Source organism: Toxotes jaculatrix, chromosome 12 (assembly GCF_017976425.1).
Source record: "Toxotes jaculatrix isolate fToxJac2 chromosome 12, fToxJac2.pri, whole genome shotgun sequence".
Lineage (NCBI taxonomy): Eukaryota > Metazoa > Chordata > Actinopteri > Toxotidae > Toxotes > Toxotes jaculatrix.
In genome coordinates this window covers 14788938-14811238 of record NC_054405.1, presented here as the reverse complement: position 1 = coordinate 14811238, position 22301 = coordinate 14788938, and the positions used below count along the sequence as shown (strand labels likewise).

At 41.6% G+C, this 22301-nt stretch overlaps 1 protein-coding gene across 2 annotated transcripts in view; it reads left to right on the top strand.

The window, feature by feature from the left end:
* ppm1e (protein phosphatase, Mg2+/Mn2+ dependent, 1E) overlaps positions 1 to 18409 on the top strand; it is a 39602-nt gene extending 21193 nt beyond the window's left edge. For both annotated transcript variants that reach the window (XM_041052330.1, XM_041052331.1), the window contains exons 3-8: positions 6066 to 6187; positions 8832 to 9031; positions 9270 to 9458; positions 10035 to 10178; positions 10909 to 11002; positions 11341 to 18409. In XM_041052330.1, coding sequence (XP_040908264.1) covers positions 6066 to 6187; positions 8832 to 9031; positions 9270 to 9458; positions 10035 to 10178; positions 10909 to 11002; positions 11341 to 12275 — 1684 coding nt within the window. In that variant the 3' untranslated portion in view covers positions 12276 to 18409. The remainder of the gene's footprint in view (positions 1 to 6065; positions 6188 to 8831; positions 9032 to 9269; positions 9459 to 10034; positions 10179 to 10908; positions 11003 to 11340) is intronic.
* The last annotated feature ends 3892 nt before the right edge of the window (positions 18410 to 22301 follow it).

Below are 22301 nucleotides of genomic sequence, written 5' to 3'. Positions count from 1 at the left end.
AAATAGGATGTGAATAACCTCGTGTCCTTACTTTTAACACCTCTAAGAGCTGCAAAAGACGCCAGTATTCAGTAGCTACTTCAAATATTGTTCTCTTTCTCATACCCACCAGTTTATTTCTTTGGACAAATAAAATCTGGTCTCCCTGCTCCCTTCTCCAAAGCAGCAGTGTAAACACTGAAATATGCTCCAGTTAACAAAACTTTCAGATTTTTTTCTTTTAGTTTAGAACGTGAAGTATTTGACAGCAATCATGCATGTAAAATATAACTTTAAAAAAAAAAAAAAAGAAAACTGAAGCAACACCTGCAGCAGGTATATTGTTGTTGCTATAAGAGACATAAACACAGACAGATACCTATATAAACCAGTTTGTCCTTTACAAAATGTTGAGGTCACCAGGCATGTGTGGCATACAGGGGAGGGACACAATAACAGGAACACCTGTGTAAGACAAGCCAATGCAGGGGCCTTGTTATAAATATTACCTCAGCAAAGTGGTTATTTAGTTGAGACTGCCATTATCTAAATTTTGGGGTCCCTTCTTGTGGCACTGCTATTCTGGATTATTTGAGCTGTATAAGTGAGTGTGCACCATAACATGGCTAATTTTTCAGTAAAATTAAGAGATGGACAGAAGAAAAGCCTCAGAACACACAGTTAAATAAAATACTGCAGCATTAATAAACTTAATGCTGTGTGATAGAAGCATCTTTTAACTGTGAACTATTAAAGAACGATTTGGACGACCAGTGTAACCAGTTGAACCAGTGCTGGTCATTTATCTAGTCAGTCGTGTTGTTGCAGTGTGATGGTGTGAACTGAGATTAAGCTCCCTCCTTTAATCCTCCTCCGCTCCACATGACCTCACTGTGATGCACAAGCCGCCGGGAGCTGTCATTGGTGCGCCATGCGTTCTCCTGTGTGACCTGCAGCCAATCACAGCTCCTCGGCTCAGCATCCACCCCCACCGGGCTGCCAGTGGTGGAACAAGTGAAGAGAGGAAAGAGAGGGGGTTGGGGGAGTTTCTATGAATGGAAACATGGAGGAGAGGACACTGGTGATGAACAAACCCATATGCTGACAGCTAGACCCTCCCCACCCCGCGTCTCCTCATCTTGCCTCTCTCTGTCTTTATTTCTTCTTCTATCTGTTATAATGCAGTAACTAAGTAGATTTAGTCAAGGATTGTACTTATGTAAAATTTGGATGTTCTTGTCAATTTTATGTGGAAATATGAATATTGTACTTTTTACTCCACATTTGACATCTGACATGGAATATATTTGCTTCTTATGCTGCGAATTAAGGTTTTACATTTAAAAATGTACACTGTGCTTTAAAAAATACAACATATTATTATAGATAAAACCAGTGGTTTCCAGCTATAACTAACTAGCAGTAACTGAACTAACTTGCTTGGCTTAAGTAACAAATATTAGTACGTCTTCCACCACAGATAGTAAACAGAGACAATGTTAAGCCTTTCAACATGACGCTCTTGTATACACACGTTCTCTTATGAAATCTCAACATGTTTGCGCTGACCGGACTGTCTGGCAAAAAGAAATGCCCAAAGACAATATCAGGCTTTCTATCATCCACGAAGGCAAGCCCCTTCAACACCAAAGCAAATAAAAGTGCTTTACACAAGGCACAAAGTTGTGTGAATAAACATAAATAAGCAGTCTCAAAAGTGACAAACAGAAATGTACTGAGTCCTGATTTAAACGAACTGAGAGTTGCAGCGGTTTTTCCAGATATGAGGTGTACAAAAACCGAATTCTGCTTCTCTGTGTTTAGTTTTTTTTTGAGGTGTTTAGTTTCTGGAAACAGTAAACAGACCTGTCCCTGAAGGTCTGACAGGTGTGGGAGGAGAGTTCTTAACAGAGCAGCAGATCAGAAATTTTGGCCCTAGACCTAAGAAATCGATTAAAGGAATACTCACATACCCATACTGTACTTGCACTGATATAGCTCGTCTGTTCAGACTGACTGAAGAGATACCTTCGTAATGCGATTCTAGTATATGAGACGAGGGACAAAATCCACAGTCATCAGTCTGTGCAAAAAGGAAAACTGACTGAAAAGTTTAACCGCTAGTAATATGAGGTTTTATCTGCATTCACACCAACATGAGCCCCATCTGAAAAAACATGCCACCCTATCATTCATTCGAATGAGGCCACTCCATCCATGCAGAGGGCTTCGGCCAAAGAAATCGCAGGGTCGCACTGTGATGCAACTTTGCATTCGCATCAGATTTGTGGCAGAATTTGTCTCAACAGATCCCTTTAAGAATACGCCAATACAGCTGCCACATTTTCAAGGAGAAGTTTACACAGGAGGTTACTATGGTTACTGCTTTATGGGGGCATGCTTTAACCAATCTGATGCTTCTAGCCCTTGACCCAGTTCGAGAGCAAAATCAAGGACCTGACGAGAAAGTAGTTTCAAAGGGAAGAGAGGAATTACAAGACTACTGCATACGCATATTCCTGGTCCAGATAACCTGAATGAAAACCAAAAGCCATCAGTGGGTGTAGTTTAAAAATTTACATTTAAGGAAGATGCGTCTAACAAGAGTAACCCTGATATACTGCGACAAGCCATTTGGACCGTGCTTCTTTTTCTAACATTTTCCACCTTTAAAATCACTGAACAACAGATTTTCAACCGACTACATCACACAACAAAGTGCACTTCAATGAGTCAGAGAAAAACAGGGAACAACCACCCCTTGGCCTGTGGCCCACTTCACAAAACTTAAGTCTTGTCTAACAAATGACTGTCACTTACTAGTTGGAGATTATTTAAAAGTTCTACAGGACTCCTGGATGTTCGGGGTTTGTTTTGATTAGTGAGACACGTCAAACTTAACCCAAAAAGAAATGATCTAATATTGCAGATTTGGTTAAACAGGGCCCAGATCTCATTTCCAGGGAGGAAAAGATCTGTACTCAACCTTCTAAGTCTCTTTTTTACATAGATCGAGAAGTAGAGTCTGCTCTGTCCCTTCCTGCAAACATCAGGACTCATAGTTGGACTGAAAGTCAGAGGTGTGCAGGGTGAAGAGGAAAGATGAGAGTGAGGTTCCTTGCGGTGCTCTTGTGCTGCTAAACACCTGTTCAGATCCACAACACCTCCCTGCAGCTGCACAAACTGTGGCCTGTCTGTGTGTCAGGTAGTCAGTAATCCAGGAGTTTGTGGAGGCGTTTGCCTGCACTTTCTGGAGCTTATTCTCTCACAGCAGGACGGCTTAAATTGAGTGAAAGGCACTAGAGAACAAGACAGAACAGGATTCCTCCAGTGCTGCCTGCTTTGTCCAGGTGAGAAAGGGTTCGTTGAAGCAAGTAGATGACTGCACCATCGACTCCAAAACCAGTCTATGTGAATTGAACCACCACCCACCAAGACCAAGTGGATCTGTCAGATGACATTAGGGCACCTTCTACCCTACCCAAATACAAAACAACTGCAGAGTAAACAATTTATTGCTGGTCATATCTAATCCAAGTGTATTAAAGTGTTCAGCGAATATGTTTGGAATTCCTATTTTTACTGTTATCTGATTGGTTTGTTATTTTGACCAAATTTTATTTTATTAACAATTTACAAGCAGCAAGCCAAAACTTTCTAAGTTGATTTTCTGTGTCACAGAATGAATAGCAGCACTGCCCATACATAGACAGAATACCAGTAACTTAGGTTTTACTCTTCATCACTGACTGTATTGTTAAATACGTCAAATTGCCTGGATATATTCTGTCCAGTGTCAAGATGGAAATGAGTAATTCATTTAACTATTTCTGTGAGATGATCGTCAGTGAAGTTATTTGTAGTTTCTGTGGTTGCCATGGAGAGAGGAACATTCCCCGTCGTGTTTTAACTTTTTCCAACACTACAACATATTGTGAGAGCAGAGAAAAAGAGGAGAGGCAAATTATAACTGCAGATATGAAAAGTGAACTGCAGTTTACTGTTGTTTGTTTTTGATGGTAGTAAAAGCAAAGCAGGATTATTTATATGGCGCATTTATTCTAGAGGAAATATAGTGTGGTTCACTGAAATGCCAAGACCATTAGCAGTACGCACACATGCTTACACGGTGTCCTGAGAAAACATGTACACACAATCAAATACAATAAAAATAAAACACAAAAAGTAATTATGTGTACAGGAAAAATTAATGTTTTCTCTGTGTTGTGTGTATGTTATTGTGCTAAATTATAATTATGGCATTGCAAAATTCAGTCAGAATTTTGAAGAGTACAAAATAAGACTTATTCATCCTGTGCTTTCTAAAATGCTTCTGGTTTACTTTTAGGGGAATAAATATGTGTTCACGTATAGTTTCTTTGCTTTTCAAAAAAAGGGGAAGATTGATGATTGTTTTATTTTGTGAACTTGTGCTTTTGCTTGCTTTACATCCTCTTTTTGTTCTCTGTGTTCTGAGTTTTCTCTGGGAAGGCGCAGAGAGAACTTATGCTGCTGAGGTCCTGTGAATGCTTCTCTAATACTGCCCTGAAGTTATAATGGTGTCGCTTAATAAACTCTTGCAGGAGTACCTCACCTCCTCTCGTACATTATACAACACAAAGCACTAAGAGTTAGACCCACTGCACCTGGACCACGAAACCCAAACAGAGTTTTACCACCTTTTTATTTTTAATCCAAGGATCCAAGTTTGTAATTTTAGAAATGAACCAGCCTTTGGATCATACATTAACCTGAGCTCACGTAGCTGCCTCACACTTAAGAGCTGTATTCATTAAAAACGTTGAAGCTGACTCAGTTGCCTTGGCTTTTCATTGATTAAACCCAAGTCATTTAACACAAAAAGCCACAGAGGTGCTTTCACACAAAATACGCAGTATGTAATTGTACAATATGTCCCTGTGTTGTACTCATCCAACCCCTGTTCATTTATTTGGGTAAATTAAACAGCGTAATGACTGTTTCGAGTCTGCAGCATCAAACTATCGAGGATGTTATTGTTGCTCTGCACATTTCAGAGTATATCTCAGAGGATTCAGCTGCCTCGCTGCTGCATTTTAAATTAATACAAACCAGCACGGGCTATATGTGTGGCTGTATTGTGTTCAGTGAGTAAATCTCGTAGCACTGCACAAGTATCAAGAATAAATGATTGGACTTCCTGCCAATCATCAGATCATACTTGTCCAGGACAGACAGGAATAACTAACTTAATAGTTCTTTTAATTATACTTTTCCTCAGCGCTAAAGCGAGCTTTGGCACTCACTCCCGAATTAAAAAGCCATTAAGCTGACGTCGCTTCAGTTCAGGTTTATTTTCAACTTAATTTGAGTGTGATAGAGAGCATCCAGAAGTTGGGTTACCATGGTTACCTGCATCTGGAGGTGGCCTAGTTCTCTTAGTGACTCATGTACAGCAGGCCTTTAGTCCTTCAAACGACCCTCTCTTCCTCCTCCTCCTCCCCCTTCTTAACCTTAAGAGGAGACACACCTCCTCTGGCACAGATGCACACACAGCTCTGACCAGATGTAGTGATCTACCGCTGCACTCAATCAGAGCTGTTATATCATTTTAACATTCTTCAAGGCAAATACTGATTAAAAACTGATAACAGCTACCAATATGGCTCTAGGGATGGTGATGTCTATTGATCCAGTTGTTTGGTCCAGACTGAAATAGCACCACCAGATGGTCAAAGTTTTCACTTATTCACTGTGAAATGTCTCTAAATTTTGTATTGACATTCATGGTTCCCAGATGATGTATCCTAATGACTGTGATTCACATTTGTGATTTTGAGAGAAATGTCTTGACTGCTACTTGATGGATTGCCATGAAACTTGACACACACAGTCATGTCTCCCTCCCTCCCTAAATACCTGCGTTCCTATAAGAATAGTAAAACCATGCGTTGTTCCATTCAGCATGTTGATATTTGCGACCTGCTGTATATCTACAAATACACTGGTCAAATAAACAAACACACTGTTGATCCCCACAGCAGATTATTGTAACATGATTCTAATTTGTGACCCATTCATAACTGTGTCGTCTCTCCTCGCCACAGTAACTGTCCGTGCTCCCTGGCTGCAGCCTTGGCTAGAGCCACAGCAGACAGCATCCTGCAGACTGACCTCTCCATCCACCACCTCAATAAGACTGTAGAAGATGGAGCTGACCCACTACCACGTGAGTCCTCTGGGGGGGCCACGAGACTGCTCTGTCTCACACACACACACACACACATAGAGGTACAGACAAATTAGGTCTCTCTCTCACTTCATCCCACACACATACATAGGCAAGGCATGTAACCACCAGGGCTTTGTCCCAGTTCTCCCCCGCAAAGCTGCATTAAGTGGTATTTGACCACTAGGGGGCAGAAAGCACACTCACTGCTTACAAGCCAGGATATACTACATCCACCATGGGCCAACGTAGTTTCATTAAAGTGGTTATCATGCTTTGTCTAATCATGTTTTCATTACAGAGGTAGTCTAACATAGCAATGAGCAAAGTTTTGTCAATGAGTATATTGCATATACATCAACTATACTAAACATTAAGTTCAGTTAAATGGATGTAGACTGAAAACTTAATGTTGAATTTGTAACTGTTATTACAGAAAACAGAAAGCAAGGATTTACTAATTATATTCAGCAGCCATCTTTTAAAGCTGCACTAATCTGTATTTTTATAATAACAATTGATCAAAGGATTATGTGTAATCTGAAAGAGGTCACTCATAGTGATGAACTGCAGTTTATTGTAAGTCAGTCCCCTGGAAATACCCATGAGAGCACCAAATGTGTATTAATCCACTGCTGAAAATAGTCCCCAACAAAAGCTTTATTTAGTCCTGTTTGAGTAACATTTGCCAATAACTACAGTGACCTGATGTTTTAGGAAATTACAGAGCCTTTTTTTAAAAAAAAAAAACAAGTTAAATTCTGTACTTGTGGTAAAGGATTATGTCTTCAGTTGTAATCAATGGGCTTTGGGCTGAGTGCCACAGACAGGGAAAGGAAGTCAGAAGGTATTGATAGACTAATCCATTGTTGGTTTTGGTTTTTCATGGGATTTGTAAACAATAACAAAAATACAGAACAGTGCCAGTCTTATCCTTTAAGATCAGGCAAATACAAGAGGTAAAACTTTCCACAGAGAATAAGAAAAAGTCATATAAACTTTGTCAATTTAACAAAGTATAAGGCTACCAAAATACATGAAAAATGTCCCAGGCACCTATAAAAATCTACAAATTCTTTAGTAATATATTAAAAAATCATTATAAAACACATACAACAATAACACAGTCTAGTTACATGTAATGTGATTTTGTCCTAACTTACTTTTGTGCCTCTTCCATTGAAAGTTTTATGCCTATATATTACTGAAAATATTAAAACGATTAATGGCTGAACAGCCAGTTCAGATAGTGAAATTTAGTATCAGGACAGCGTTTGACGTGCAGGTACTTAGAGGAGGTGGAGGGGTGAAGGTGAAGGGAGGAAATGGGACACTTAATCTCTCTCTCTCGTTATCTCACTGATACCATATTTGGGAGAGCGGAGTGAGAGAGAAGACAACAGCAAAGACAGGATGGACTATTATACCTGCAGCTAATATTAGTAGGTCAAGCCCATGTACTCACAGTCTGTGTCTTGGTTATTACAGAGAGCGGAAGAAGCCTTGATGTCACTTCTGGGCTCAGCTCAGTTCCACTCACTTTTGTAACTCAGAGCAATATCTCAATGAGGCTTTCTTTCATCTGCCTTTCTGAAAAAGTAAAACACATCCTTGGGGCTTTCACCATCCACAATGGCATAATTTCCACTGGGGATAGGGACTTTTCTCAATTCAATTTTTGACACAGCAGAAATATTAAACTAACACTTTTACATTTTTATTGTTAAACTGATTAAACTATGTAACTCCTGGCACACTTATTCTTCTTTCGGTGCACTTACAGCAGTTACTGTCCAAGTGAAATTAAATTGCATTTCTTTTTGTCTGCTTTTTGTCTGCTATAACTTATACATGCTCTGTAAATCTATTGGCCTGGGTTCTCCGTCGAGAAGAAGTAAAAAACCAAAAGGGGAAAATTTACATTTCATGTTTTCTGGTTTCGTGTAGGTGCCTTCTAGTTTTGCATTACTTTGATGGAATTCTGTTCAGGCATCTGTCTACGGACATGTAGTGTCAATACAGCCAATCAAATCTTGTCAGCATTGTATCACAGGCAGAGCAGACAGCCACAGACTGAACAACACACATTAGCTTTTCTGCTAAAGTCACCCTTAATAAAGTCCCCCTTAAAATCTAACTTAGAAACGTTAACTCTGTTTTTTATCTTTTTGGATCTTTCCTGTGTGTTTTTGGTTGTGGTCATTTACAGGTTTTTTTAAAATCTTTTTTAGGTCATTTTGTGTTTCTTTGAAGTATTTTAACTAACTTTTCAACAAGAATTGTTAGACTCTGACCCATGGGTTCCTGGGCCTGTGACCTGTAGGCAATTGTAACCTCTGAATCCAGACAGACCACAGCTACAATACTTAAGAAAGGAGCAAGTCTTCAGAGCTAGCTCGGTGGAGTGTTCCTTTAAACCTAACAAACTCTCAAAACTTTAATTCTGTTAGTTAGTGTTAGCTCTTGCTGGCAGGTAAGAGCATGTGCCCTCTATTGTTCAGCTCCCACTGGAAACCACACTGAATAGCAAGATAAGCAAAGCAACAAAAAGGTGACTGAAATGATATGACTTAGTCAGCATATATGCAAGAAAGAAGCACGCAGACTGACTGATTCTTTGTGTGTGCCTGTGTGTGTGTGTTAGAGATAGAGTCTGTGAAGCTGGCCCGGCTGGTGTTCAATAGACTGTTTGAGATGTGCTGCCTCTGGCTGAAGGAGCTGCCCTTCCGCCGCCGCCCACAGCCATACTACGAAACTTCCATCCACGCCATCAAGAACATGAGGCGCAAGATGGAGGACAAGCATGTCATCATCCCTGACTTCAACACACTCTTCAATGTTCAGGTAGACACCACTTCCCTACACCCCATGCCATGAAAAAGCAGGTCATGACAGGACCTTGGTGAGACCAATAATCTGTCCTCCAAGTTTGGTGCCTGGACTTCTAATGGTTTCAGCATTTCGTCATCTGTCCTTGTGAAAAAATGAAAGGTTGTTTTGGGGCTTTACTGTCTGAGCTAAAACTTCTGATTTTGTCATTGCAGTGTTCTTTTCCCACTGACTGACATGTACTGTCTTTCAGGATCAGGAAGAACAGGCTTTCTTTGCCGTATTTGACGGCCATGGCGGTGTGGACGCTGCCATTTATGCTGCCAATCACCTCCATGTCAACCTAGTTCGGCAGGAATCCTTCAGCCAGGACCCCAGCGAGGCGCTCTGCAGAGCCTTCAAACTCACTGATGAACGCTTTGTGAAGAAGGCCTCACGAGAGGTAACCACAACCGCAAAGTACTGTATTGTATTATTTACTAATATATAACAACATTAGTGGTACTACTTCTTTTACTGCTACTGCTACTGCTGCCTCTCCTACTGATAATGCTTCTTCTGCTGATGATACTTATATTAGCACTACTACTATTTGTACTGCCTGGGGGATCCCAGGCCAGATGAGATAGATAATATCTCCAGTGTGTTCTGGGTCTACCAGGGTCCAGGGTGTTCTGGTACCAAGTACATTTATGAACCACCCTATGCTTGGACATGGTGATTGTTATGTCCAATCCATGATGAGGCAAGTCATTCCTCCCAATAACAACCCTCCAGGTTTCTCCATTGTCCAGAATATTCACACATTTACAGCGTGTTTCCACATTATTAAGGTTTGAGTTGCAGATTGGATGACTAGAAAATATTTTTGCCTGGTCATGACAAATATTCTGCTTGTTTTTTCAGTAAACTGACCCTGATCCAATAAAACAGGGACACCATTCCTGTACGAAGTAGCGGCAGTACAGCTGCTGCTTGCTGTGAGCTGAATTCTGTAACATGAGTCTGTGTTTGGCAGAACCTGCGCTGTGGCACAACAGGTGTGGTGACGTTCCTGCGGGGCCAGACGTTGCACGTGGCCTGGTTGGGGGACTCCCAGGTCATACTGGTGAGGAGAGGACAGGTCGTGGAGCTAATGAAACCACATAAACCAGACAGAGAGGTAACCATTTATACATGCACACGCACCACCACACACCATCAGGCACAGATCTTTCACTTCCTCTGAATTCACACTGGATTGAAATGACGAACTGTTGCTGAGAGTGGTAGATTGGTAGATTTTGAGCTATTATACAGTGTACAGTCATTAATTTACCATTTGTAGTATACTATTTTACACTATTATGATGCTCCTGAAGCAAAAGCTTGACATTGTGGGAAATACGCTTATTTGCTTTTTTGCTCAAGAGTCAGATGAAAGAATCGATACCACTCTCATGTCTGTCTTGTTTGATATGAAGCTACAGCCAGAAGCCAGTTGGCTCCACTTAGCACAAAGACTGGAAACAGGGGAAATCCACTTGCCTGACATGAGAGTGGTATCTGTATCAATCTTCTCATCTGACTCAATGCCAGAGAGCAAATAAATGTGACAACCATTCCTTGAAATTGTACAGATATTAATGTCCATTATGGAACAAGACCCAATTAAAACACCAAACTCCCTTCAAAAATCTGTCTGTTTAGTTTTGCTGTGTCTGGGGTAAAATGATATAATTTGAAACACTGTCTACAACCAGCTCTTTATTTATATTTATTACTCTTCTTGTAAATTCTGCATCAAAAGAAATATTTCAAGTTATAGTTTTGTCAAGAAACCTTCAATATCCAGGATCAGATTGTTAAATGACTGACCACTGAAGCCAGTTGTGCCTCATGTCTCTGTGCAGGATGAGAAGCAGAGGATCGAGGCTCTGGGGGGCTGTGTGATCTGGTTCGGCACTTGGAGGGTTAATGGCAGTCTGTCTGTATCCAGAGCAATAGGTAAACTACAAGTTCAGTCAGACCCTCTTTATACTACATGTAATGTACTCATACTACATCAGATGTAGTATGAATAATATTGTATACATCATTCATATTTCGACTACTATGTGTTTGCTCCTAAGTTTCACGCAAATATAAACATCAAATATCAAAACAAGCTAAATATCAAATATCAAAAATTAGCATGAATATTTAGGCATGTGAAGGTAGTAACCTTGAGAATTTACCATTGTTCACCATCAAGTACACACACTGCTGGCAGTCCACTCACTTTGCTGTCATGAGTTCTAGTATGAGCAGACCCTAACAGACTAACCTGTTACCTGTATTGACAGGTGACTCCGAGCACAAACCCTACATCTGTGGTGATGCAGACCATAGCATCTTCCCACTGGATGGTTCAGAAGACTACCTGATTCTGGCCTGCGATGGCTTCTGGGACACAGTGAGTCCGGATGAGGCGGTGCGGGTGGTCAGTGACCACCTCCAGGAGAACACTGGAGACACCACCATGGTAGCCCACAAGCTTGTGGCCTCTGCCCGTGATGCGGGCTCTAGTGATAATATCACTGTCATAGTGGTCTTCTTGCGGGACCCACGCTCCCCGCCGCCCACCAGCACTGAGGATGAGGAGGAGGGTGTGGTGGAGGGAGAGGTGGAGGAAGAGGAGGCAGCGGAGGTGGAGGAGGAGGAACAAGAAGAGGAGGAGGAGGAAGATGAGGCAGTCAGGGCAGAGCGTGGCGGTGGTGAGGGAGGCAGCACTGCGGACATTGGGGGGAAGAGTCGCGGAGGCTGGCCCCTGCAGCAGTGCTCGGCCCCTGCTGACCTCGGCTACGAAGACCGAACGGACTCGTTCACGGACAGAACTAGTCTCAGCCTGCTGGGGCCATCGCTGGAGGGCCGCATCTCTCTGACCCCGGGCTCACGGCAGCCCTGCTCCAACTTTAGCCCCGACCTCTTCACAGCCTCCCACATCTACCGAGAAGAACGCCCACTGAGGCGCAGGTCCTGTGTCCCGTTTCAGGAGCCCAGCATCTCTAGCTTCACGGACCCACTCTGGCCCCAGACAGCCATGCTGTTGGGCCAGGCAGTGAGACGAAGCCGCAGGCTCAGTTATGGTAGTCGCCTATGGGGCCGGAGGTGGCCAGGTAGATCCAGGGAGCTGCTAGGCCTGTTACCATCTGGCTACTTGCCGCCCTACTTGCAGCGCTACTCCAACCGGAGGCCAGGTGTGGCAGTGCCTCAACTGCCCCACGATGCCACCATCTGAAGTGGTGACCCAAACCAAACCATCTCCTTCATTTATTCAGTCCTGCTCCCTGCCCCTCAACCCACCCACCCACTTCTGCCTTCAACAACACGTCTTTCTTTGATAGTAGGTAGTTGTGGCTCCTGCAGTCGTTATGTGATTATTGAGTCTCTGTCGGAAGAGTGGTGCTCTCTGTCCTAAGCCGAAATGTTTCCAGACGTAAGCTGGCCCACTGAGCACAAGTCCTGCTCCTTAATGCTGTAGGTAAAGTGTAAAACTGCATCCTCTCCATTGTTACCATTGATCAGTCAACATGAAGCCAGGGCTGGAAGTGCAGGTTGTGTTATAAGACGTGTTCAGACTGAATGTGAGATGAGTCTTGGAGGCTGCGCCATTGCTTACAACGTTTGTGAGAAGACTGTCTTGAGCTGTTCGAGTTTACTGCCTGAGCGAGGATGAAAAAGAAGGTTTAGAGGTAAATAACAGGAAGAACTCGGAGCTCCAGGTCAATTTTAAAATCAATCACCTGGACTCTGAGCTGTCATGTAACATGTACTTTGACTGTGTGCTGTTACCTAACTGGAGCTTAAGTCTGCGTTAAACAAAAGCTTCTCAGTGCTTGATTAGGCAAAGCTTCACTTGCATTCAGTCTGAACACTAGTTAAAATCTAATTACTTTGTCGCGACACATTCTTGTCAGTGTCTTCAGACAGAAATAGTGTATTTTGGAGGAGAAGAAAAGGTTATTAAGCTTTCAGAAGAAGTATGAGTATATACTACGTGGCCAAAGTTATGTAGACACCTAACCTTCACACCCATATGTGATAGTGGAACATGTTACTCCAAGAGCATTAATGTGCTGTTATAACACCCTTCACTCTTTGAAGGATTTCTTCAGATTTTGGAACCTAGGTGCAGGGATCTGCTCCCATTCACCCATAGCAGCATCAGCGAGGTCAAGTTAGGAAAGAGTGAAAGAGGTTCACTGTATGATCACTCAGCTTTGTTATTTCTCTTTCCTTCTATTTTATGTCGCCCAGGTACAAACGCAGGGTGAGGTGACACGTATCATCTTTTGTCTTAAGACAGCTGTCGAGAATGTCAAGCGACTGAGCATTATATTAAGCTCTAATGGCCCAGCTTGCCTCTTTGCCCTCTCAGCAATCCTTTGGTGGCAGATGAATAAAGTTCATAGAGGAGGCCTGGAACAATTGTTGCTCCTGGTTTCTGGGACTGAAGGCACATGCTGTTCTGCCCCCTCCCATAAAGTCAATGACCCAGCCATTATCCAGCCACAGTTTGTCTACAGATAAAAGCACTTAACATCGGATTATAAAAGATTAGTAGTCACATACCTGAATAAATGCTTTGTGTAGTCCAGTATTCCAGATGGGGATATACCGGTACTCCTGGGATAAATGTTTTGGGGTTTTTTTTTTTGTTTTGTTTTGTTTTTTTTTTGGAGAGGGGGCATATTTAAAAATATATTTTTGTTATAGCTGCTGTTGGGCCACATAGTAATTGCAAGTATTTCAAGTGTATTTACTTTTACACAAAAGCCACTGAAAAGAATAATTTTCCAGCAGGCTTGATAAATGCACAACAGTTAAATGTTTGGGCCAGGATAGTTGAAAGCTGCAGAACACGTGCCTTCCAAATGTGTTGCTAAAGCCTACTCCCCTTAGACACACATTCAGTAATTATTAAATGTATGTGTTAATATCACCATTAAGAACAAGTCTGGCTTGTGCTTTCAAAGGAATAGTTTGACATTTTGAGAAATGCGCACAGACATGAGAGAGGTGTTAATCTTCTCATCAAGAAAGTGAATAAGCGTATTTCCCAAAGATATCCTTTAAGATTTATAGTCCTTCAAATAACACAAAGAGAATCTGCCCATTTTGGAGGCCTTAGTAGCCTGAGGTAAGAGAGTAGAGTTTCCTATCTGTAAATCAAGTTGTGGTGTTGATAGCCACACAGCAACAAAACCACACAGCAAACATCCCAGTCATCACCAACTCCAAGATAGCACCATGACTCCTGTGGCCCCACAGCACCTTCATAATTGGATCTTTCTTCGATCTAATGTAGACTATGGAGTGCGCCCTCTCTACTGACAGTGTAAGACACTCAGTCTTTATGCCACCTTTCATAAGACTGCACTCACCTACAACACCTGACTAAGACATAAAAACTAGTTCTCCACTGATATTCATTGGTTTTAATATGCCAAACACCAAATATAGTAGGTAGTCTATCTTTAGAATTCCTTTTCAAGGCAGATTCATAATCATAATTGACAAACAACTATGTAATCATCAAATAATAATAATCCTCCTACTGATTTATATGGTGATGCTATAATAAAAAGTTTCATATTACATTCATATTAATCCCTTTCAGATGAGGCTAATAGCCCCCATACCTAGTTAACATGGTGAGACCGATCTATGGAAAGACTTCTGTCACTTTGCATTAAATGTGTAACTTTCTTTCAAATACGCACTATATAGAATTACTGTATCTAACCATACTCAATAACTGTAAACTAACTACCCCACAAATTTACTATGAAGACTACTATGAAAATAAAAAGTAAACCCTGAGCCACATTAAGTTCATAACTCCGTCAGTCACTTTTAAAGTACTGAAAATCCTCCTGTTTCCATCAGCACGCATAAACTCCTTTTGTTCCTTCTCACTGCTACATTTTTCATTTGTTGTTGGAGCAACTGATGCTTGTTAAGCCCCACCTCCCTTAGTAACTGTTGCTACACCCGCCTGGCTTTCAATCCTCACATGCCACTGTGTACAGTAACAGTGGCTGATCTACCACTCCAAATTCATGATAATTTTTTAAAACTTTGTTCTTTATTATGTTTGACCTTTAGAGTTACATGAGAAAAGGCTGAGGGTGAGGACTAACTGATGTGTTTGAAACATAATGCTATCTCAGGTAAAGATTGGGCTGCGGTTGCTGGACTTGCTAACATTACACCATGCGTGATACAGAATGTGAGGAGCCGAGAAAACAAACACTCATTTCCAAGTTACAGTTGCTAAGCTGTGATTGGACAATCAGTGTCCATGGGTGGGGTTTACCGAACGTTCATTTGGACACATGAAATATTCCCTAACATTATAACATCATCATTCACCATTCCTTAGCTGATGCAGTGAATTTTCAAATGTCAGGATGTTAGCGATAACCAGGTTCTGTAAATCGTGCCTCCACTTTCCTGGCCCAGTCACTGGCTAATGAAACACCCAGCGGGTGTGATATCCAAACAGATGATTTATCTGACAGCTGGTTACTGGTTTGTCACCCTTGACACAAAGGGCCATCACCTCCCTTTTCAGTCTTGCTGGTAGATGGGGACTCACCTCAGAGTCTCCTGTAACCAACTTGTGGACTGACTAGTGAAGAGCATCTGACTGTCAGTGGAGCAGAATGTACCTCATGTCCCAGAAAGTCCTCAGAGACTTGGTGAAGTGGGTCGACATGAGGTGGTATTTTTCTTCTTTTTTTTTTTTTTTAGTTGGGAAGCAGCTCTTCTTTTCGGGGGCATCTAGCTATGAGGAATGTACTGCCAAGACACTCAACTCAACAAACTAAAGCCACTGGATCCCTTTGTGGAAGGATCACTGCAGTCATTGTCTCTAGATGTGATGGTTGATGCCGATAGAAGATGGGAGAAGTACCAGAGAACATTGGAAATCACAGTCACTTAAACTGTTCACTTGGGTGTGGATGTGAATGTATATTATGAGTACTAATTGTGAGTTGAGCGAGTGCTGTAGGAATGTACATATAATAATTCTGTCTTGTAAATCAGTGGTTTTTGATCCATGCTCCACAAGGCCTGACAGATAGCTCAGATATTGACTTTGATCAGTCAGATGTTGGATTGTCAAAATCTCCTACCACCAGACTGAGGTGGAGGTGAGGATGTTGCTGAACAGGGGCATCAGTCTATAAACTCAGCCTCTGCCTTCAAGAGCTGCTAAAGTATATAAAGGTGTTGAACCAGTCTGGCTTTCACTGGAGAGTTGTAGTGTCCTATCATGGCCTAGCTGCTGTTTCACCCTGCTTTCTCACGCTGACATGAATAAAAATCTCGGGAAAACATACATAAAGATGTTAATTATCGGCTTAAAATACTGTATCACCAATCTGCAGCTTGGAGCTAAAATTTTTATCGGTATCAGCCTTAAAAAAAAAAAAAAACATTTTGCCAATCAGATTATATCAATAGTTTGTAGGTTTTTATTCTAACTCTGCCGATGTTAGATGATTAGTAAGGAGTTGATTAGAGACAAGGAACACATGAGTAAAGTGAGCTGCTGTGGAGTTTGGGCCTCGCTTAGAGCTACCGTCTTTCAAGTCGTTTAGATCACAGATTAGTTATTTTACACGGGTTCACACAGGGCAGTAAACTGCAGAGAAGCAGAAGTGCAACCATGAGACAAAAAGTTTTCTCAGGATCTCGTTATAATGACAAAGATTTCTTTTTAACTTGACATCAGGAGTTCAATCAAAATAAAAATATCCATCTGTCTGGGTTAAAGCAATAACAGTCCAATTAAAGGATGGAAGTTTGTGAGGTAAAAGGCATTCCAGTTATTCTATATTTAGTTTCTGCACATCTGTGAACTAAGTCAAAGAGGTTCTGATGAAACTTCTCTCATTATAACAAGATTTTATTTCTTCTTACAATGAGGTGCTTTGTCATGATAAGAAAATAATTGGTCTTTTGTCATTATTTCAAGATCTTGTTTTTTAGTGACCTTTGTTGCATATTTTTTGTGACTGGTGGCAGTTCTGTGCTGCCATGGAAAACTGCTCTGTTTGAACCAATACCCTGAGGCATGTTGTACTTGTGGCCACGCCTCAGAGCAGCTGTGCAGTGCAGCAGTAGTTTTCTGTCCCCTGTGATTCACCGTTGATTTTATCAATGTCTTTAGTGTCAATACGAAGCTCAGCACTGCACGTTCGGCGCTCTGAGAGGAGAGGTGTACCACAACAATGCTCAGTGACAAGGATCCATGGGTTGCATTCGCCAAAAACCTTCACCAAAACCCTGTGAATTAGTTAAACACTGTTACTCGTCGTATTGAAAATTGCCAGAAGTTGTCACAGTACGAGCAATAAAAACCTTCACCATCATTCCTTGTGGTAAATCCTCTACCTAAGCTCGTGAAACCCCTCACTCGCTCACGCTCTGCTGCCTGCTCTAAAGGTTCCTCTGAGTCGGATGTTTCCCTCCCCTGACGATGAAAACGAGCAGAGGTTCAGCTCTGCTCTCCCATAATCTCTGTCTAACTATAGGGCCCTCCATGAATCTGCACTGTGTGTCTATGTACACAAAAAAGCTTTTTCTTTTTCTCTGTAAGCAATAATGATGTTGCATTAAAAGGCTCTCTGAGGGTTTGTCTTCTGCTGAAGGATGCAACAAAATGTAGTTCTGTCAGCCATACTTGAAAGGTCACAGAGCATAAATGCAGAGTTCCTGAAGTCAATTTCCCATTCATTTTTCCCACAGAGAATAGGATTATGAGTCATAATCTGCTGCCTGTGGTAAGGTTCATTTAACACACTCCTGCACCTCCTGCAAGAAGTCATCAGTCAGTCTGATTTCACTTTCTCCTGCTGAAATACGAGACATCACGTCACTAGGTGTGGCCAGCTGGTTCTCGAGCTCAAATGCTGAACTTAAACGATTTGCACGGAAAAATGAATGTGAAGCTTTCTTCTTTAAAAGGGAACCACGATATAGGAGGCAGGACATTTCAGTTGTATGGGCATTCCTCAGCAGTTTGGACATCTGTGTACATTTGAAAAGACTGCTTGGAGTTTGAACCTCTCGGACCTATGTGCTCTGTTCAAATGTAGGCCAATGGCCAACATGGATGAGGGCGGGGGTGGGGGGGTTGATCACTGGGGGCTGTGATTGGTTAGTTCGAGCCAGCAGCCCTCTCGTTCTTGTCCTCTAGGCTTGAAGACAAACCCCATGATTGGCTCTTATTCAACATGCAGGATAGGTTTAAAAAAAAAAAAAAACAGTAAAACACACATTGAGTACCTGTATTATCTGTGTTCCTGTAGTATATAAATATGTGTATTGTAACTGGTGACTAATTATCATGTATATAAAGATTAGACCAAGTCTCTGGCTGATGCCTTTTCTTTCCTTTGTCAGTTTGGTTTCTCTCCTCAGTTGAAGTCTCTGCTCCTCATGGGGACGACTGCAGCCTTTTGTCTAAACCTACCCACAGGGGCAAGTTAAATAAATGAACAGATACTACATTAAAGTGTCAAGTCTCAGCTTTAATTTGAGTAGGTTTACATAATTATTGAAAGAACTGCGTGGGAGATATAGCTCTTTTGAAACAAGGTTTCAAAAGTAATTGGACACTTGGCTACTAAACTCATTTCAGTGTTAGTTGACCCCACATATGGTTCAGAGTTGAATGACAGTTGTCATTTCTGATTGAGTTTGAGTTCTCTGCCAATATGAGGAGTAAAGATTTGACCATGCAAATGAGTGTGTCCTTTTCCTTGATCAAGAGAAGATTTGATCACCATAATCTCAGAGGATTATGGAACAACATGCAAACAACGTGCAAACAAAAAGGTCAAGTTACATTTCACACACAGACACACACACACATACAAAAAACAGCAGTGGAGGAACAAAGTTCTATGTACTGATGGAACAAAAATCAACCTCTATCAAAATGATGGCCAGTCATAAAACAACCAAAGAGCTTTTCAAGGTCAAGAGGTGTCAGTCACCTGATCTCAGTCCACCATCTGAAGATCAGACTAAAGGCAGAGAGACCCCACAACAAGCAAGAGATACAAAGCTTCAGCTGATGCCTGTGGATCACAGACTTCAGGGAGTCATTTACTGCAAAGGATTTTCCACAAAATATTAAACTGATCACTGTGTTTGACTTTGTGTGAATCTGTCAGCTGTGTGTTGAAAGGGCTATAGCTCCCACACAGTTCCTTCTATATTGATGTCAATCTACTCAAATTAAAGCTGAGACTTGGCACTTAAATGTAGCATCTGCTATTTTATTTCAGACTGAATGTGCTGAAACACAGAGCCTGAAGAACAAAAACCTGTTCTAATACTTATGATCTGGACTATATGTAGGTCTTGTAGCGACATGTACATGGACAATATGGCTTTTCTCACAACTTCTAATGTGATGAGTCGTTCTGTACTGAATTAGATGATTGACTCATTCTAGTTCAACGTCGCTTATTTGCTTTCTAGCAGAGAGTTAAATGAGAACCTCTCTACCACTGGTGGAAACTATGTTTACTCAAGTAATGTGCTGAACCACAATTTTGAGGTACTTGTGCTTGAGTACTGCCATTTTATGCTACTTTATATAGGGAAATATACTTTTTGCTGCACTACATTTATCTGACAGCTGTAGTTACCAGTTACTTTTCTTATTTATATTGAATCTACATCTTATAAGCTTATGAGAACACAAGACAAAACCGCTTACAAAAAAAAAGCAGTTTCCTGGTTTCTTCTCACAGGTTTCAGAAGTCTATATCTTGTTAGCACTATCACTGCAGGGTTTCCCCTTTGAGCTTCCAATACCCAAAGAGGTCAAAATGTCCAATAAGACAAATTTTTTAATATATATATATTACAAGTTTGTGGTTTGTGTAGCAGAACCAAGATTTTTTTTCTTTTCTCTCCCTTTAATCATCTCACAACTCCCCAGATTTATCTTGTGATTGTTCTGCAGACAGTTGGTCAAACAGGCTTCGAGGGTTATGAAAATCACACAGCAGAAGGATTAACAGGAAGTGATTTTTTTGTTTAGTGGCAGAGGTGAATATTAGGAAACCTGAACAAACTGTTTTCATGTAGCAGAGTGAAATGCCAGAAGCCACAGAGTGTGAGGAGCGATGTGATGCTGTAACAGGGCTTTCATGTGGAACAGTGCTGTCTGCTGTTACATAAACAGCTTTACAAAAAGTGAGCAGTCCTCCACATTCTTTCTATAAAAAGACTCATCATTTCACCCCACTCATAATCTGGCTTTATTCTCTCCATTCCAGCAGTTTGGGCTGTGAGGAAAACAGGGAGATGAAATTCAAAGAGGAGGAAAGAACGTGAGGGTTCCTCCTCAAGTGTGGAGTGTCACGACTCAAATTTAAAGGGCTGGTTCTCTGCAATAACAAACTGTGCATCATTAAATAACTTAACTAAATTGATAGTGGTGGTCATGTATTTTAGATGATTGACACTGTGTGTTGATAAAAGAGCTTCAAGAACACTGACTTTGAAAACTTTGTTTGGAAAAGATGAAAAACTGTGGTGCACAGCGCACAGGGTATTCAAAAGTAAGAAGAAAGAGTCTCAAGTGAATACATCCTAAAATTCAAACATTCAGGACACATTTATCATATATTCTACTGTATATTGGGGGGGGGGGGGGGGGGGTCAACACAAAAGTTACAACAACAGGGAGGTTTGTCATTCACTTCAAGGTCAGCGCCCCCGGGGAAATTTATTTTTCACTTTTATTGTTCAAATATTCATTCAATTTTTTTTATATATTAAATTTTTATTATTTTTTTAAGTGTTCTGTTAAAGACATGTTGATTTAAAGGCAGTCTTACTCTGCATGTTGGCACACAAAATTGCAAATTTACTGCTAAATGTTACTGGAGTCATTGCTATTCTCTGACCAAAGCACTAATTACCCTTCAAATACAGGGAAAGACTGGGAAAGATCGTGAATTCAATAGGTTTGACTAGTCTGAAAAAATAACCGTGGCAACTGGAACTGGAATAACAGTTACAAACTGGAAGTGTGGGTATTTGTATTATGGGAAATGTAGGAGCCAGTGTTTTTGGAGCTTAACGCCTGCCAGGGCCTGAAAGTTAGGCTATCTCAACCTCTGTTGTCTCTCACAAGTCCCTCAACTTTAGAACTGTAGTTTGTCCACACTGTGGAATGTGTGTAATAACTGACAGAACTTTCTCAGAATTCCGCCACCTTATATATTGGAACTTCTCCTGTCTGGTGGCACTTCTTCACCAAGAGCTCAAGAGGAGACAGCACATTACCAGAGGTGCAACTTGAACGTGAGCGTACAAAGACAATGGCAACAGACCAGAGGCATATACTTTGTGGACTGGAGAAAATGAGGAGAATGACCACTGAGGAGAGAAGGAAGGAGATGCATCAACAATTGAGAAAGTTAGAGATGGAGCGAAGAAGAAGAGTCGCTCTGGAGGAGGAGGAAAGAAATAAAGAACAACGAAGACAGGAGGAGGAGGAGAAGACAAAGAAAGAAAAACTGGAGCAAACGAACAAAGAAAGGCTTCGCTGGAGAGAGCTGATGAAGGTAGAGGAGCTACCCATCACAGAGCCCAAATTCACACCGGGCGAAGGGAAAAGGGAGCAGCAGAGGAGGCCCGAGAGCAAAGAGCAGAGAAAAAGAGAGACTCTGATCAACAACTGGGTTGGAGAGCAGAAACATGGTAAGCCCTTCAGAAACAAGGTCTACCCAACTAACTCCACCCTCCGCCCCTCTGCTGTAAATCTGAGCCTGATGTCTGAAAGTACGTATCCCATTTGTATCGATTAGCACTTTTCCTATTTATCTAATACTGCATCTTTTTCTATGCTCATTGACCTTTTTTTTCCTGTGAAAAAGCAGCAGCTCCAAACCCCTCCATGGCTGTGCAGTGGCTGAAGGAGAAAATGGGCTTTGGAACCTGCTGTAAAAAAATCAACACCGAGGTGGAGAAGAAGAAGCAGGCTCAGGCAGACCAGAAGAGGGAGGCTCGCAGGCTCAAGAAGAGCTACAAGAAGCTCGAGGCCTGCAAGGATAGTCGTTTCTACCAGATGTCTCAGCAGGCTGATACATACAACCTGTCCAGAAACAACATCCTGAAGAAATCCCTCTTCTGACAGGAACTGCCCCTCCCTTTTCCCTCTTTCTCTCTCTCCAGCTTCCTTTCTCTCTTTATCTCCTCCCTGTCCCCCCTTTCTATCTCTCTC